At 44.5% G+C, this 17390-nt stretch overlaps 3 protein-coding genes across 3 annotated transcripts in view; 2 read left to right on the top strand and 1 right to left on the bottom strand.

Annotated features, from left to right (window-relative positions):
• Nucleotides 1-6104, top strand: part of ERAP2 (endoplasmic reticulum aminopeptidase 2) — a 59083-nt gene extending 52979 nt beyond the window's left edge. Inside the window, exon 20 of the mRNA XM_007979050.3 lies at nt 3866-6104. The gene's annotated coding sequence lies outside the window, so the exon portion shown is untranslated. The remainder of the gene's footprint in view (nt 1-3865) is intronic.
• LOC140711609 (uncharacterized) overlaps nt 1-16471 on the bottom strand; it is a 130638-nt gene extending 114167 nt beyond the window's left edge. The window contains exons 1-2 of the mRNA XM_073014921.1: nt 16322-16471; nt 14983-16131 (exon numbers count right to left, since the gene is read on the bottom strand). Of these exons, the coding sequence (XP_072871022.1) occupies nt 15409-16131; nt 16322-16471 (873 nt within the window). The 3' untranslated portion in view covers nt 14983-15408. The remainder of the gene's footprint in view (nt 1-14982; nt 16132-16321) is intronic.
• A 268-nt stretch (nt 16472-16739) lies between these two features.
• LNPEP (leucyl and cystinyl aminopeptidase) overlaps nt 16740-17390 on the top strand; it is a 101962-nt gene continuing 101311 nt past the window's right edge. The window contains exon 1 of the mRNA XM_007979244.3: nt 16740-17048. Coding sequence (XP_007977435.3) covers nt 17030-17048 — 19 coding nt within the window. The 5' untranslated portion in view covers nt 16740-17029. The remainder of the gene's footprint in view (nt 17049-17390) is intronic.

Here is a 17390-nt window from a genome sequence, read left to right as displayed (position 1 = left end):
CCCGCTCTAACCTTACAAAGCCTCCGCAAGATACGGAGGAGGATCTCATTTCCCTCGAAAGTGATCATGAGGAAATCAAGTCTCCTGTAACAGATAAAGAAATGCCACACGAAAACAAACCAAAAAAATACCCAATTTTACAGATGCTTCAAAAAGAGGAGGAAATTAATAAGCCTAATCAATCAGACATAAATTGGGATGATTTAGAGGAAGAGGCGGCTAAATATCACAACCAGGCCTTTGCCCAAGGTGTAAAAGAGGAAGGCACTGGGCAAACGAATGTAAATCTAAAACTGACAGTCAAGGAAATCCTTTATCCCCTAGGCAGGGAAACGGGATGAGGGGCCAGCCTCAGGCCCCGAAACAAGCATATGGGTCAGTCAGCTTTGTTCCAGCCAGCAGCAGCAATCCATTTCAAAACTTAGTAGAGCAACCCCAGGAAGTGCAGGACTGGACCTCAGTTCCACCTCCCACACAGTACCAGCACCTGAAATGGGACCACAGACCTTAAATACTGGAATATATGGACCTTTACCACCTAACACTCTTGGGCTGCTTTTGGGAAGAAGTAGTGTCACCATGAGAGGCTTACAAGTCCTCCCTGGAGTTATCGATAATGATTATAAAGGAGAAATTAAAATTATGGCCAGAGCTATTGATAGTATTATTACTGTCCCTCAAGGAGTTAGAATAGCTCAGCTAATCCTGCTACCTTTGGTCAAAACAAATAATAATATCCATCACTCTAATAGAAATATAAAAGGTTTTGGATCATCAGACATGTATTGGGTGCAACCAATTACAAATCAAAAACCCTCTCTAACCTTATGGTTAGACGGGAAGGCATTCACAGGACTAATAGACACAGGGGCTAATGTAACTATCATTAAACAGGAAGATTGGCCCTCTCATTGGCCTACTACAGAGACTTTAACTCACTTGAGAGGAATTGGACAAAGCAGTAATCCTAAACAAAGTTCTAAGTACCTAACATGGACAGATAAAGAAAACAATTCAGGCCTTATTAAGCCATTTGTCATCCCTTACCTACCTGTTAACCTTTGGGGGCGAGATCTGCTCTCTCAAATGAAAATTATAATGTGTAGTCCAAATGATATAGTTACTGCACAAATGTTAACTCAAGGATACACCCCTGGTAAAGGTCTTGGAAAAGGAGAAAACGGTATTCCACAGCCTATACTGGTTTCAGGACAACTTGATAAAAAGGGGTTTGGAAATTTTTAGCTCAGGCCACTGACATACCTGCACCCCAAAGGTGCGCTGACCCCATTACTTGGAAGTCAGATGAGCCCGTTTGGGTTGATCAGTGGCCTTTACTCAATGATAAACTAAGTGCTGCCCAACAGTTAGTGCAGGAACAACTGATAGCAGGACATATTGCAGAAAGTAATTATCCTTGGAATACACCTATTTTTGTTATTAAAAAGAAGTCTGGCAAATGGAGACTCTTACAAGATTTAAGAGCGGTAAATATCACTATGATCCTTATGGGTGCCTTACAACCAGGATTGCCTTCACCAGTTGCGATTCCTCAAAAATATTTTAAAATCATTATTGACCTTAAAGACTGCTTTTTTACAATTCCCCTTCACCCTGCTGACCAAAAAAGATCTGCCTTTAGTCTTCCATCTACAAATTTTAAACAACCAATGAAGCGCTATCAATGGAAAGTCTTACCTCAGGGTATGGCCAATAGTCCTACCTTGTGTCAAAAATATGTAGCTGCTGCTATAGAGCCAGTCAGAAAAACATGGACACAAATGTATATTATACACTATATGGATGATATTTTAATAGCAGGGGAAATTGGCGAACAAGTCTTACAGTGCTTTGCCCAACTCAAACAAGAGTTAACAGCAGTCGGACTACAAATAGCCCCAGAAAAGGTACAATTACAAGATCCATACACCTATCTTGGTTTTCAAATTAATGGACCTAAAATCATTAATCAAAAGGCCGTTATACATCGTGATCATTTAAAAACTTTAAATGATTTCCAAAAATTACTGGGAGACATAAATTGGCTTCGGCCATACTTAAAACTCACTACAGGAGAGTTAAAACCTCTTTTCGATATATTAAAAGGAGACTCTAATCCAAAATCCCCCAGGTCCATTTCCAAAGAAGCATTAACGGCACTCCAACAGGTGGAATATACCATCGCAACACAATTTGTTACCAGTATTGATTATTCTCAGCATTTAATATTCATTATTTTTAACACAACAATAACCCCTACTGGCTTATTCTGGCAGAGCAATTCCATTATGTGGGTACACCTGCCCTCCTCCCCTAAAAAGGTTTTGTTGCCTTATTATGATGCCATAGCTGATCTAATTATCTTGGGAAGAGAAAACAGTAGAAAGTACTTTGGAATAGAACCCTCTACCATTATACAGCCCTACACTCAATCACACATCCATTGGCTGTTACAAAATACGGAAGCCTGGCCAATTGCTTGCGCTTCTTACACTGGCACAATTGACAACCATTACCCACCTAACAAACTCATTCAATTTTGCAAACTTCATGCATTTGTGTTTCCCCATATTACCAATAAAGAACCTCTCAATGACGCATTACTAATTTTCACTGATGGATCTTCCACAGGACTTGCCGCTTACACCTACAATAATGTAGTCGTTAAATTCCAGACCACTTATACATCAGCTCAGCTAGTCGAATTGCAAGCTATAATTGCAGCATTATCAGCTTTTCCTTGTCCGCCACTTAACATTTACACAGACAGCGCCTACCTGGCTCATTCAATACCCCTCTTAGAGACCATGCCTCAAATTAAACGTATTTCAGACACAGCTAACTTATTTTTACAATGTCAACAACTTATTCAAAAAAGGACTACTCCCTTTTTTCTTGGGCATATCAGAGCACATTCAGGATTACCGGGACCTTTAACACGAGGTAACGCAACAGCCGACATGGCAACAAAAACCATAGCCACAGTCACTACAGACAATTTACAACAAGCACAAAAAGCACATGCCTTACATCATTTAAACGCCCAAACCTTAAGACTCATGTTTAAACTTACTAGAGAACAAGCTCGACAAATAGTTAAACAATGCGCCAACTGCATAACGTATTTACCTGTTCCTCATTTAGGAATTAACCCCCGAGGACTCATCCCCAACGAAATTTGGCAAATGGACGTTACTCACCACTTAGAATTTGGCCGACTAAAATATATCCATGTATGCATAGACACCTATAGTGGATTCATTAGTGCAACTCTCCAAACAGGAGAGGCCACCAAACATGTCGTAGCTCATTTATTACACTGCTTTTCTATTTTAGGAATACCCAAACAAATTAAAACAGATAATGGCCCTGGTTATATAGCCAAAACCTTTTTACAATTCTGCAATACCCTACAAATTAAACATACCACAGGCATTCCCTACAATCCCCAAGGACAAGGTATAGTAGAAAGAGCCCATCTGTCATTAAAAACTGTTATCACAAAATTAAAAGGGGGGAGCTGGTACCCCGTGAAGGGTACCCCCAGAAACATACTCAATCATGCCCTGTTTATCCTTAATTTTTTAAATTTGGACAGTCATGGAAAATCTGCTGCCGACCGTTTCTGGCATCCTGAATCTCAAAAACAGTTCGCAATGGTAAAATGGAAAGATCCACTTGATAATTCATGGCATGGCCCCGATCCCGTTTTAATTTGGGGAAGAGGCTCAGTATGCATCTTCTCACAAAAGAATGATGCAGCCAGATGGCTGCCTGAAAGATTGGTAAGACAAATAAATCATAACCATTGTCAGTCCAGGGAAGATAAATCTCCCTGAGAAGTTTCTTCCTTTTTGTTTTTCAGGAAATGAAGCCTAACATGAGATTCCTTTGGAGAATAATCGCTCTATATAACATAGTGACAGTCTATGCAGGTTTTGGTGACCCTCGTAAAGCAAGAGGATTACTACGAAAACAATACGGCCAGCCTTGTGACTGCAGAGGGGAACAAATATCTGAACCTCCGTCAGACAGAATCACCCAGGTGACTTGCTCGGGCAAGACAGCGTACTTAATGCCAGACCAGTCGTGGAAATGTAAGTCTACCCCAAGAGACACCTCGTCTAGCGGGCCGCTCCTAGAATGCCCTTGTAGCTCTTTCCAATCTTCTGTACATAGTTCCTGTTATACCTCCTATCAACAATGCAAATCAGGCAATAAAACATACTATACGGCCACGTTACTAAAAACACAAACTGGAGGTACCAATGACGTACAAGTATTAGGATTCACTAATAAACTTGTACAATCTTCTTGTAACGGCCAAAAAGGAAAGCCTGTTTGTTGGAGCACTACTGCTCCCATTCATATTTCTGATGGAGGAGACCCATTAGATATTGCAAGAATTAAAACCGTCCAAAAAAAAATTAGAAAAGATTCATAAAGCTCTCTATCCTGAACTTCAATATCACCCCTTAGCCCTGCCTGAGATTAGAGATAATTTTAGGCTCGATGCTCAAACTTTTGATATCCTCAATGCTACTTACAATTTACTTCAAATGTCCAATACAAGCCTAGCCCACGATTGTTGGCTTTGTCTTAAAATGGGCCCCCCTATTCCTCTAGCTATACCTAACTTTTTGTTGTCCTATGTCAATTACTCAAATGAATCCTTGGTAAATAATTCCTGTCCTATTATCTCTCCCCTCTTAGTTCAACCGATGACGTTTTCTAATTCCTTTTGCCTCTTTTCACCATTGTATAAAAGCACTAAATGTACCTCCATAATCCATGCCACCGACCCTTTGTGTGCTGTAAATGGCTCGGTTTTCGTCTGTGGAAACAACATGGCATATACTTATCTACCTACAAATTGGACAGGGCTTTGTGTTCTGGCCACTCTTCTCCCCGACATTGATATCATTCCTGGAGATGAACCTATCCCCATCCCCGCTATTGAACATTTTATTTATAGACCGAAACGAGCCATACAATTTATTCCCTTATTGGCTGGACTAGGAATCACCACTGCTTTTACAACAGGAGCCACAGGCCTAGGGGTCTCACTAACCCAATATACTAAATTATCCAACCAATTAATTTCAGATGTACAGACCTTATCCAGTACTATACAAGATTTACAAGACCAAGTAGACTCATCAGCTGAAGTAGTTCTCCAAAATAGAAGAGGTCTAGATTTATTAACAGCAGAACAGGGAGGGATCTGTTTGGCTTTACAGGAAAAGTGCTGTTTTTACGCCAACAAATCCGGAATCGTCAGAGATAAGATAAAGACTTTACAAGAAGAGCTAGAAAAACGCAGAAAGGGCCTGGCCGCCAATCCATTGTGGACGGGACTCGATGGACTTCTCCCCTATCTCTTGCCATTTCTTGGTCCTTTACTTACTCTTCTACTCTTCCTCACTCTCGGGCCTATAATCCTTAATAAGCTTATGGCATTCGTCAGACAACAAATCGAGGCCTTCCAGGCCAAACCTATACAGGTCCATTATTATCGCCTTGAGATGACTGAAAATGGTGAGTCTTATTTACCTCAATAAGACCACCTCTCCTGTGTGCTGAACTGGACAGTCAATGACGGGTAAGAGGACACTATCTCCACCGGAGCCTAAGACAGGAGGGCCGCCTTTGCTGCTGCCTTATCCCATGACGGGCCTAGAAGGTGGGGATGAGTTGACCCAACCTAAGACAGGCGCAGTTCCCCGGGGGTCGTTTTCTTGTCATAAAACAATAAAAAGGGGGACCTGTCCGGAGCTGCGCGCCCCGGCCATGGCAAGTAATTATTGACGATTAAATGCCTGAGCTCTATTCATTTCCACCTCTCACCTCCTTCCTAGATTTGTCCTTTTCCCCTGTATTAAATACCTCGCACAAGATGGCGCTCTTCCTGCTTCTTCTTCACTCATCTTTCCGCGAAAATTGTTACTTTATAGCGCAGGCGCAACATGACGTCCGACCGTTGAAACCGAAACCTGCCTGGCCACGCCCTCCGAAATGAGATCATTTCCACCTTGGCCCAACCCCTTCCTCTCCAAGTGTATATAAGGCACTGCATTACCGCCATTAAACGAGACTTGATCAGAGCACTGTCTTGTCTCCATTTCTCGTGTCTCTTGTTCCCCAAATTCCCACTCCCTCCTCCAGGGCCTGCTTCGACGATCCCACGGGCCGGGATAACAGCAAGGACATCTTTAGTGCTTACTTTGTGCCAGTCTCTAAGTATAATTGTGTGAATTCGTCTCATCCTCACACTAACTCTATGAGGGGACTTGTCCTCATTTTACAAAGGAGAAAGTGAAGCTCAGGGAACTTGCCCCAGGCATAGAGGGAGAAAGTGGCAGAGGCAGAATTTGAACCCTTAGAGTCTACCTCCCGGGGCCAGGCTCTCACCTCAGTCCTGGGCTGCCCTGTAGTAACTGTAGTGCAGTTTCTAGGAAACGTACTGCTCCTTGTTTACCCTCGAATTCCCTCAGCGCGGGATTATCTGAGGGCCACCTGTGTCACAGTCACTTGATAAAGGCGCAGATTTTAGGCAAAATCTCATAACAACTGAATCGAAATTTCGGGGGACGATGCCCAGAAATGTTTTGTTAACAAGCTCCTTCGAGAAATTCTAACAGTCACCACAGTTTGCACTTCCAGAGTGAAGATTTCTTTCTAAGCATTTCTAGTAGGCTTAGGGTTCCATTTGGAAAAAATGGAAATGATATATCTATACCTGTAGAATTTTCTATAGCGTTTCTGTTTCTAAATAGGTCAGTGTTTAATTGAATGAAATCTGTACCTTTTTTAATAGTAGCAACCAGATGGGGGGAAACAAACTTGCTTGAGCAATGGTGAATGGAGATACACATAGTATAATTTGCATTACTGTTTTTGTTTGTTTGTTTTGTTTTGTTTTGTTTTTTGAGACAGTCTCGCTCTGTCACCCAGGCTGGAGTGCAGTGGCGTGATCTCGGCTCACTGCAACCTCCGCCTCCCGGGTTCAAGCGATTCTCCTGCCTCAGCCTCCCAAGTAGCTGGGACTACAGGCGTGTGCCATCATGCCCAGCTAATTTTTTGTATTTTTAGTAGAGACAGGGTTTCACCATGTTAGCCAGGATGGTCTCAACCTCCTGACCTCGTGATCTGTCCACCTTGGCCTCCCAAAGTGCTGGGATTACAGGTTTGAGCCACCATGCCCGGCCATTACTGTTTCATTTTGATCAAGCATTGTTATTATGGTTTCTAAAAATTATAACCTCAAGTCTTTCATATATATCAGTTTTACTGAGATATAATTTACATGGCATAAAATTCACCCATTTAAAGTTTGTAATTCAATGGTTTTTAGTATAGTGACAGGGTTGAGTGCCTAGCAAAATGATCAATTTCAGAATGTTTTCATCACCCTAATAAAAGACCGTATACCTATTAGCAGACACTTCCCGTTCTTGCCTCCCTTCAGTCTAAGGAAATCACTACTCTACTTTCTGATTCTATAGATTTGCCTAGTCTGGACATTTCATATAAATAGAATAATATAATACATTTCAAATAAGTGGAATAATAACAATATATGGTCTTCTGTAACTGGTTTCTTTCAGCTAACATAATTTTTAAAAGGTTCATCTGTGTTTTAACATGTATCAGTACTTTGTTTCTTTTTATTGTTGAATAATATTGTATTATATATACAAATATTTCACATTCTATTTATCCATTCATCAGTCGATGGACATTTGTGTTGTTTACACCTTTTGGCTATTGTGAATAATGCAGCTATGAACATTCATGTACCAGTTGTTTTTTTTAAGGCTCAAGTGAACCTCCCGCCTCAGCCCCACAAGTGGCTGGGACTACAGGAATGCACCACCACGCCTGGCTAATTTTTTTATTCTTCATAGAGACGGAGTTTCACCAGGTTGCCCAGGCTGGTCTTGAACTCCTGAACTCAAGTGATCCACCCACCTCGGCCTGCCAAAGTGCTGGGATTACAGGTGTGAGCCACCACACCCAGTCCATGTACAAGTTTTTGAATGCGCATAAGTTTTCTGGTCTTTTGGGTACATATCTAGGAATGGAATTGCTGGATCACATGGTAACTCTTGCTTAACCTTTTGGGGAGCTGCCAGACTGTTTTTGAAAGCAGCTCCACCATTTTACATTCCCATCAGCAGCGTATGTGGCTTATAATTTCTCTACATTTTTGCCAGCATTTACTATTATGTGGCTTTTTTATTCTAGCTATCCTAGTAGATGTGAAGTGGTGGCTCATTTTGGATTTGATTTGCTTTTCCCTGATGACTAATGACACTGAACATCTTTTCATGTCTCATTGGCCATTTGTATATCTTCTTTGGAGAAATGATATTCAGATCCTTTGCCTACTTTTAATTGGATTATTTATCTTTTGTCATTAAATCTAAACATTCTTTATATATTATAGATACAAGTCCCTTGGTTTGTAAATATTTTCTCCCACTCTGTGAGTTGTCTCCTTCCTTCCTTCGTTACTTCCTTTCTCTCTCTCTCTCTCTTTCACTCTTTCTCTCTTTCTTTCTTTCAACACAGTCTTGCTCTCTTGCCCAGGCTGGAGTGAAGTGGAATGATCTCTACTTACTGCAACATCTGCTTCCCGGGTTCCAGTGATTCTCATGCCTCAGCCTATTGAGTAGCTGGGATTAGAGACACACACCACCACGTCCAGCTAATTTCTTGTATTTTGTATTTTGTATTTTTAGCTAAGCTGGTCTCGAATTTCTGGCCTCAAGTGATCCGCCCACCTCTGCCTCTCAAAGTGCTGCGATTACAGACATGAACCACTGCACCTGGCTATCTTTTCTTGATGCTATTCTTTGAAGCATACTTTCTTGATACTTATCTTCAACCTTATTTCCGTTACAATGAAGTTGTTATGAGTTGAATAGTGTCCTCCAAAATTTATCTTTTACATTTATAATCCCCAGTATTTCAGAATGTGACCTTATTTGAAATAGGGTTGTTGCAGGTGTAATTAGTTAAGATAAGGTCCTAATGGAGTAGGGTGGGCTTCCAATCCAATATGACTAGTGTCCTTGTCAAAAGAGGAAGTTTGGACCAAGGTATGCACACAGGAAGAATGTCATGTAAACACTGGAGTTACCTGCCACAAGCCTAGGGATTATTAGAACCTAGGAGAGAAGCCTAGAACAGATCCTTCCCTAGTGCCTTTAGGGGGGAGTATGGTCCTACCAACACCTCCATATTGGACTTCTATCTTCCAGAACTATGAGATAATAAATTTCTGTTGTTTAAGTCATTCAGAATGCACTAGGTTTTACAGTAGCCCTAGTGTTAGAATAGGTAGCCAGGCAGACATAAGCAAGGCAGCAGAGCTCCCCATCCATATCTGCTATTTTAGAGAGGCAATTGTTAAACTGTCTCTCTAAAATAGTAATTGGTTGCAGCCAGCATCAGGGAAAGGCAATCTCCCAGTAGACAGAAAACACCTGAAGCTGGTGATCGGCGGCTTCTCAATAAGATCTCAGGAGTTGGGTAAGAGGGCTCAAGCATATGCGCTAAGAGGCAAAATGGCATACAACTTGCTCGACTGGTAAGGGGAAAGCACCTCAAGTGAATATGTGGACAACTCCAGTAAGGTGGTCCCTCCCTAGTGCTGGCAGGTCACTGCACATGCAGACAGCCCACCGCAAGGGGAAAATCAAGGGAGGAGACACAGAAATCCTGGCACCATGCTACTGTGTTAAAACCCCAAGTCAAGGGCCGAACAGTGCACTTGGATCTCTCAGGTCACTCACTTGGCCCTCTTGCAAGTGTAGCAACTTTACTTCCTTTCATTCCTGCTCTAAAACTTTTTGATAAACTTTCACTCCTGCTCTAAAAGTTGCCTCAGTTTCTCTTCCTTATGCCCCTCAGCAGAATTCTTTCCTCCAAGAAGGCAAAAATAGTTTCTACAGACTCAACAGATTTGCCATTGCTAACACTAGTAAACTAATATAAATGCCCAAAATAACAGTTAGATCTACTATTCTTTCTCCTTCCTTTCTTCCTTCCTTCCTTCCCTCCCTCCCTCTTTCTTTCTCTTTTCTTTTTTCTCTTTTCTTTTCCCTTTCCCTTTTCCTTCCTTCCTTCCTTTCCCTCTTTCCTTTCTTTTCTTTTTTCTTGAGATGGGGCTTCACTCTGTCACCCAGGCTGGAGTGCAGTGGTGTGATCTTGGCTCACTGCAACCTCTGCCTCCTCAGTTAAATGATTCTCTTGCCTCAGCCTCCTGAGTAGCTGGGACTATAGGCTTGCTTGGCATATGTTCTCAGGATCTCCTGGGCCTCTGTAATGGGTGATGGCCACTCATATTTAGCTCAGAATAAATCTCTTCAAATATTTTACAGAGTTTGACTCTTTTCATTGACAATAATATACCATTTCTTGGTTTGTAATCCTAATTATATTTATCAATTATATAAAAATTACATTGTATTTAATGACTCTATCTTTACTTTTCCTGTATAGGTGCCTTAGGGTTTTAAAACATTAATATCAAAGTATTATTAAAATATGTCAGTGTTTATAACCTTTAGTGGACATTTATGTTGCCTGCCTAACATTTTGGTTGCTTAACTCCTGTAAACTAAAAATAAAATTCTAAGCCTCCCAAGTGACTGAACAGACCATGCCTTGGCCAAGGGGACTTCAGGGTAACCTTGAAAGCTAAATTCTCATTCATGACAGGATGCCAGGGTCAAACAAGCCTTATTATACTCCTTCCTCAATATTCAGGATGAGCCTTTCTTCCCTAAGGGCTAAACAGAAACCAACCCTTTTGAAAGATTCCACCACTGATATCAACCGACCACCTGATATTGCCTCTAGTTTTTTGCCTGATAAGAGATTACCACATGGAGTGGTTCTGGCCAATCTCCAGAAAATGCACAGTAAGAGTTTTCATGTCCTCTCCTTCGCCTTTTGATGTCAGAGAACTGAAAACTTCAGCCTCGGATCATGCTAACACTGCCATTTTTTGTACATGGAACCCATGAAGGGGCATGAAGCTCCATTGCACATGCACACATTTATCCTTTCATAAATATTCATGACTCCTCCTATAGCTTATTTAATATGTATATTTGGCCACCCTGCTCAGCATAAATTCCTGTTCTCTTTGCCCCTCCCTCAGAGTGTCTGTTTCTGGCTTCTGGCTGTGGGGTCAGCCTGTCAGCATGGCTACCCTACAGGCTGCAACCCTTTTCGAGAAATAACTTTCCAAATTTGTGAACTTCATCTATTCCTCAGCTGACACTCTCGTTTTCCTTTCTGAATGGAAAATGGTTTCGTTCCAATACCCTCTCCTCCCATATGAAACAAGGAAGGCGATCCTAAACTCAGCACATTTAGGTTGTACCTTGTTTAAGAAACCAATCGTGGTGTTAACTGACCACTGGTTCTTGGTCTCTCAATGCAATAGAGATTGACAAGAGACCAAAACAGTTTCCCCAGACAAACATTCATTGGAGATTATGCTGGGACATAAGGGAGGTAGCACAAAAGAGAGAATTCCCCGACTGACTCCTCAAAAAGAGCTAGCAGCTTTTTTATTAGGCAAAGTGCAGGAATTGACATTGGGGTAGGGTATGCAGGCTGGACTGGGCAAAGCATATGATGGGTAGGCAATGCGGGTCAGCATTACCTGGTTGCTATGTTATCTTGAGTAATAGGCACCTTATGGGCTGGCCAGAGGCAACAAGTCTGTAAATCAATTGTTCAGCATTCCTTCCCTAGCTAGGACACTCCACAACCTTGGTCATCTAAGGCAGTTCTGGGAATTCCTTTTTTTTTTTTTTTTTTTGGACAGGATCTTGCTCTGTTGCCCAGGCTGGAGTGCAGTGGTGTGATCTTGGCTTACTGCAGCCTCCACCTTCTAGGCTCAAGCAATCCTCCCACCTCAACTTCCTGAGTAGCTGGGACCACAGGCACAGACCACCATGCTTGGCTAATTTTTCAATTTTTTGTAGAAATGAGGTCTTGCTGTGGGGTACCCGCTGGTCTTGAACTTCTGGGCCCAAGCAATCCTCCCGCCTTGGCCTCCCAAAGTGCTGGAATTGCACGTGTGAGCTATTGTGCCCAGCCTAGTTCCTGGAATTCTTTAAGTAAAAGGCATAGTCTAAACATTAAGGCATCAGTGAGGTAGTGGTGTAGGTTTTGTGCTTGGTGGGGGTGCATTAAAGAATGCTCTAGTAGGAGTGAGGTGAAGCTGAGCCCCATTCCTACTCTGTCTCAATTGTAACCTCATTTTCATTTCTAGTGATTGATCTATAAACGTACAAATATAGTTTTGGTAAATGAGACCTAAAGGGAATTTTAATGGGGAATTTCTGAGACGTGTCTCCCCTGCTCCCAAGAAAGAGATGCGGAAGAGTAAGTTCCTGCTTCCTCCCCTGCTGCAGCCAACTTTTGACCATATGGTAGTCTGGGCTTTGGGAAATTCCTCATATAGAGGACTGAAGAGTGGAGAGAAGGTGGGCTCTCGATGAGGTTGGTGAGCTGTAACTGAAGATTGTCTTATCTCTGGACTTGTTATATGAGCTCATAAATGTCTGTATCATTTAAACTAGTTATACTCAGAGTTTTGTTTTTTTTGTAGCCCAAGGAATCTGAACTAGTATATCACTGTTCTTTCCAAATAAGAACCTTTCACTTTATTTGGCTGTGTTTTTTTGCTAATGCCTAAGCTCTACTTGAACTTTATTAGATAATTATTCTGCTTTCTTCTGTGTTCTAAACATTTCTTGATTTGGTATAACTTCGAACATTACTAATTAATGCAGTGTATGTGTGCTGCAAATGGGTTACAAAGGTAATGAGATATCGACTCCTTCAGTCCTTAGGGTGGCCGGAAACCTCACGATGGTCAGCCTTGCCCTGGCGGGAAGCAGATTCCTCCATAAGAGTGCTGAACAAATAACATTTTCAAATGTGTTCACTGAATTAATGTATTGTTGTTGCTTATTTCAAAATAATTAGAAAAATAATTTAGTAGGGCTGAATCCAAATTCCCTATGGAATACCAACTAATTAAGTTGGAATCTTAATTAAATGATTAATGGAATAGACTTCTAATAGCTGAAATTAGCTATATTTCTCTCTATTCCATATCCCTTTTGTGGATTTTTGTCATTGACCCCAATTTGCTTGTGGAAATTGGGAGGCAACAGAAAACTCCGAAGCACTGGTTTAGAACACAGATGGCCTGAGTTCCGGTCCATGTCTGCTCCTGGATTGTGAGTAAATACTCTACCCTCTCTAGATAGTAGTTCCCTCCTTATCTGTTTCAATGTGAGGCTGGGATTTGCTGATCTATGGTATACCAAGTGTTTTATTTTGATAAAAATATTCCTATATTCATTGATTATCAAGTTTGTCAGTTCTTTAAACAAATGCAATTTGTTTTTCACGGTGCTTATATTTTTCCTGTCATGCTATTTATTATGTATTATAATTAACTCTCCAAATTAATGGTTTTCAAATGTTAAATGGTAGACAGCAATGATTCTGAGGACAGTAAGTAGATGGGTATAGTAGATAATGTCACATTATCTCCTTTGATAATGAATAGTAACTTCATAATAACTTAAAGTGTCATACTTTTAAACTAAAGAGCAAGTTCTGTGTGGGAGGATAGGCGGGTGTTAAAGATAAAAACATAATGGGTTTTGGCTGTGAAACTGTGATACCATGTTGCCTCAAAAAGGCTCTACAAAGTCAAACGTAAAACAGTATCCAATGAAACAAAATAAACTTCATTATTATTCTTTTGCTCCTAGGTAGGATTCTGAAACATTTTGATTTGTTTACTATTTTTACTTCCTATACGAAACCATATTTATTTATTTATTTATATATTTTTTGAGACGGAGCCTCGCTCTGTCGCCCAGGCTGGAGTGCAGTGGCCGATCTCGGCTCACTGCAAGCTCCGCCTCCCGAGTTTCACCGTGTTAGCCAGGATGGTCTCGATCTCCTGACCTCGTGATCCGCCCGTCTCGGCCTCCCAAAGTGCTGGGATTACAGGTGTGGGCCACGGCGCCAGGCCTTTTTTTTTTTTTTTTTTGAGATGAGTCTTGCTCTGTCGCCCAGGCTGGAGTGCAGTGGTGCGATCTCAGTTCATTGCAACCTCCGCCTCCCGGGTTCAAGCGATTCTCATGCCTCAGCTTCTCAAGTCTCACCCTTCGGAATAGCTGGGATTACAGTGTGCACCACCATGCCTGGCTAATTTTATTTTCTGTGTTTTTACATGTCTTTAAATGGTCCTTCTTGTCTTCGTGTGTGTGAAGGAATGGGAGGGGCGGGAGGCAAGAGGTTGGCAAAAAAATCATTTGTATCTTTGTCAAAGAAACCTCAAAAAGACATAATGATCCACCTGTATTCGCTGATGCATTTTTTACCACGTCTCTGCAGAGCTGGGATATTTAAAACAAAACACAAGGTAACATGTTTCACGCTTAAAAGCGTGGCAGACTGTGGGTTACAGGTGACGTGAGGGGAGGCGATTTAACAAGCTGCGGGGTTTTAAATAGCTCCTATACTAAGTGGTTTGGTTGTAAAAATAACTCCAAGGGAATATGACATGACCTAAAATATAGAGAAGAGCATCTTATTTAAGCAATACAATGTGTGAAGTATGTTAACAAAATCTAGCTCTGCATATACCGTATAATATCTGAACTGGGATACATCAGCCCCTGTGGTTCACTATTTTTGGTTCTGAAATGCCAGCACAAGGGGCCAGCCCAAGGGCTCTGATGACCTTTCACACATTAGGAAGACAGCAACTCTGACATATCATATGATACAGAAACCTTCTCTGTACTGATCAAACACATCATTCAGTATGGAGTCATTAACTGGAAGGGCTTGCAGCAGTGGAAGTGAACTCTGAACACCACTACGTCCTTCACTTATTCATGCAAAAATTATTTATTGTATACTTACCCACGCAGTGCGGATACAGCTTAAAAAGGATTACGATCCTGCCCTCACAAAGCTTGCATTCTTGAGAGGGAGACTGATGATAAACAACAAATCCAAAACGCTGTTTCAGACAGCGATGAGGGCTGAGAAGGAAATAAAGCAAGGCCAAGTCTTTCTAGAGTGTGGCTATTTTAGATGTATGGTCAGACAAGGGTTCTTTGCAGAGGTGACATCTGAGCTGAGACTTACATGACAAGATGGAATCAGTAGGCAAAGTACTAAGCAGAAGAAACAGTTCTTGTGCGAGGAGCGAGCAAAAGGAATGATTAACAATGATGGATGGAACTTGGCGACTTCCAGGAACAGCATGAAGGCCTCTGTGACCAAAACATGGTGAGAATGTGCTGATGAGGTCCCAGAGTTAGGCAAGGAGTTTCATTTTTTTTTCTAAGTGCAGTTGGTATGCACTGGAAGTTTCAAGTAGAGCGTGGATTGTGAGGGATGTAGTAACAAGACAGTTTGAAATACAATATTGTACTTCGACTTGACTTCTTGGAAACCTAGTTTCCAATTCCAGGGCTGGTCAAACACCACCCCGGCCGTCCCTGTTCGTGCAGGCTGTTTGCGCTCGCCTCGGCTTGTGTGTCCCTGGCGCCCCGCTGTTGACAGCCTCGGAGCGAGTGACAGTTGGCAGGCGCGGTGAGGCGCAGCCCGAGCCAAGTCCATGCAGGGGTCGGGGCTGAGGGAGGGAAGAGGCAGAGGAAGCGGTGGTGGCGCGCTGGGAGGGCGGCGGCCTCTGCAGCGAGGGTGGTGGCGATGCGCAGGCCGAGAGGGGAAAAGGAAGCCGTCCCCGGAGAGCCCCTCGGGGCTCACGGCGCCCCTGGCGGTTCGGCCCCGGAGGCTAGCGGGGCTGCCCGATTTGGCACTGGAAACAATGGTGGCTCGGGGCTGGAGGCAGTGGCGCGAGAGCTGGGGGGCAGGGGGACTAGGGGAGTCTCGGTTTCTCGGGCCTAGCGCCGCGGAGCCTTGCTGCGAGCCCCAGCGGCGGCACCCCCGGGAACCGCAGGTGTTGATTTCAGGCTTGGAACAGGCAGGCCTTCTGCCCACATCCTGCGGCGCCCGTGATCCGGCCCGGGCGATCCGGCGCCGGGTTTTGTTATCCGCCCGCACCTAGAGGCCGCGCCCGCAGCCCTGCCCGGGACTGGACCCCGGGGCGCCCTCGGCCCTGGACCCCGCCCTCTCTTCCGTCTCCTCCTCACCGCCCTCTCGGGGCACTATGATGTGGGAGGGCGTCCCTGCCGAAAAGACCTACAGCGCCCGTTCCCTCGGTCCTTCGAAAAGTGATCCCTCAGCGGCCAACCTCCCCAGGGAAACCGGCGATTCGCAGTTCGGATGGCGACCTTCGCCCGCAGGTTCCTGCTCTGCCTTCAGACCTCGGCTTCAGTGGCACCTGCTTAGTGAGGCCTTGTCCCAACAAGCCATCCAAATTAGCTCCCCACTCACTCGCCATCACATCACCCCGCTTTAATGCGCAGCGGGGCACTGACTTTACACTCGTGTGTCTTCTGTGTTTATTATGGTCTGTTTCTGGAATGTCCGCTCCTGGGACTGGGACCATGTTTTCTGGCGCAGTGCGGGTGTCTCGGCGTCCAGGATCGGGCGGGTCGCAGTAGGGCTCCACAATTGTTGAGTGACCGAACACAATTCCCGGCCGGGGAGAGCGCCGCAGCCAGGTCCACTTCGGGCTGGGGCGGGGCGGGGCGGGGCGGGGCTTTCCCGGCCCCGCTCAGGCCCCGCCCCAGCGCGCACCCGCTCCCACCTCGCCTCTCGGCGGAGCCGCCGGGGGTCAGACTGTGCTTTTCCCTCTCGCTTCCCTCGCTCTTTCTGCAGCCGCCACGAAAACCCGGAGCGGCGGAGCCACCGAGCGGCGGAGCGGCGCCGCCCCTCGCGGCACCTCCCTGGCAGCCCTTGGAGGCCGCGCTGGGCATGCTCAGTCGGCTGGGCCGCCTCAGCTTTCGGAGTAGGAAGCTCGGGCGCTCGGGCTGTGAGGAGCCGCGGCGGGGGGAAGATGGAGCCCTTCACCAATGGTGAGTGGGCAGCCGAGGCGCCGGCACCCGGGTTCTCCGGAGCCCCGAGGGTCGTGGGCAGTCGTGATACGCGGGGTCGGGCTGCTGCCGTCACCCCCCACACCGCGGGCTTCCCACGAGGGTTGGGGGAGGCAGGCAGAGGGATCTAGGGGAGGCAGGGAGGTTCGGGGGCGCGGGCGGCGGCCAGTGCGGGACCCGGAGCTGGCGTGAAGGTCGCTCGCCCGGGGTGCGGCCGGTGGGCGAACCGCAAAGTTTGGGCTGCTGTGCGCAGAGGAGTGGGCAGTGGGAAAGTTGGCAGCTCAGGTTTGGCCCCGGAGGAGGCGGTGTCGGCCCGACTGTCCT

This window comes from Chlorocebus sabaeus, chromosome 4, assembly GCF_047675955.1.
Source record: "Chlorocebus sabaeus isolate Y175 chromosome 4, mChlSab1.0.hap1, whole genome shotgun sequence".
NCBI classification, from domain to species: Eukaryota; Metazoa; Chordata; class Mammalia; order Primates; family Cercopithecidae; genus Chlorocebus; species Chlorocebus sabaeus.
This window is presented reverse-complemented; position numbering and strand designations above follow the sequence as displayed.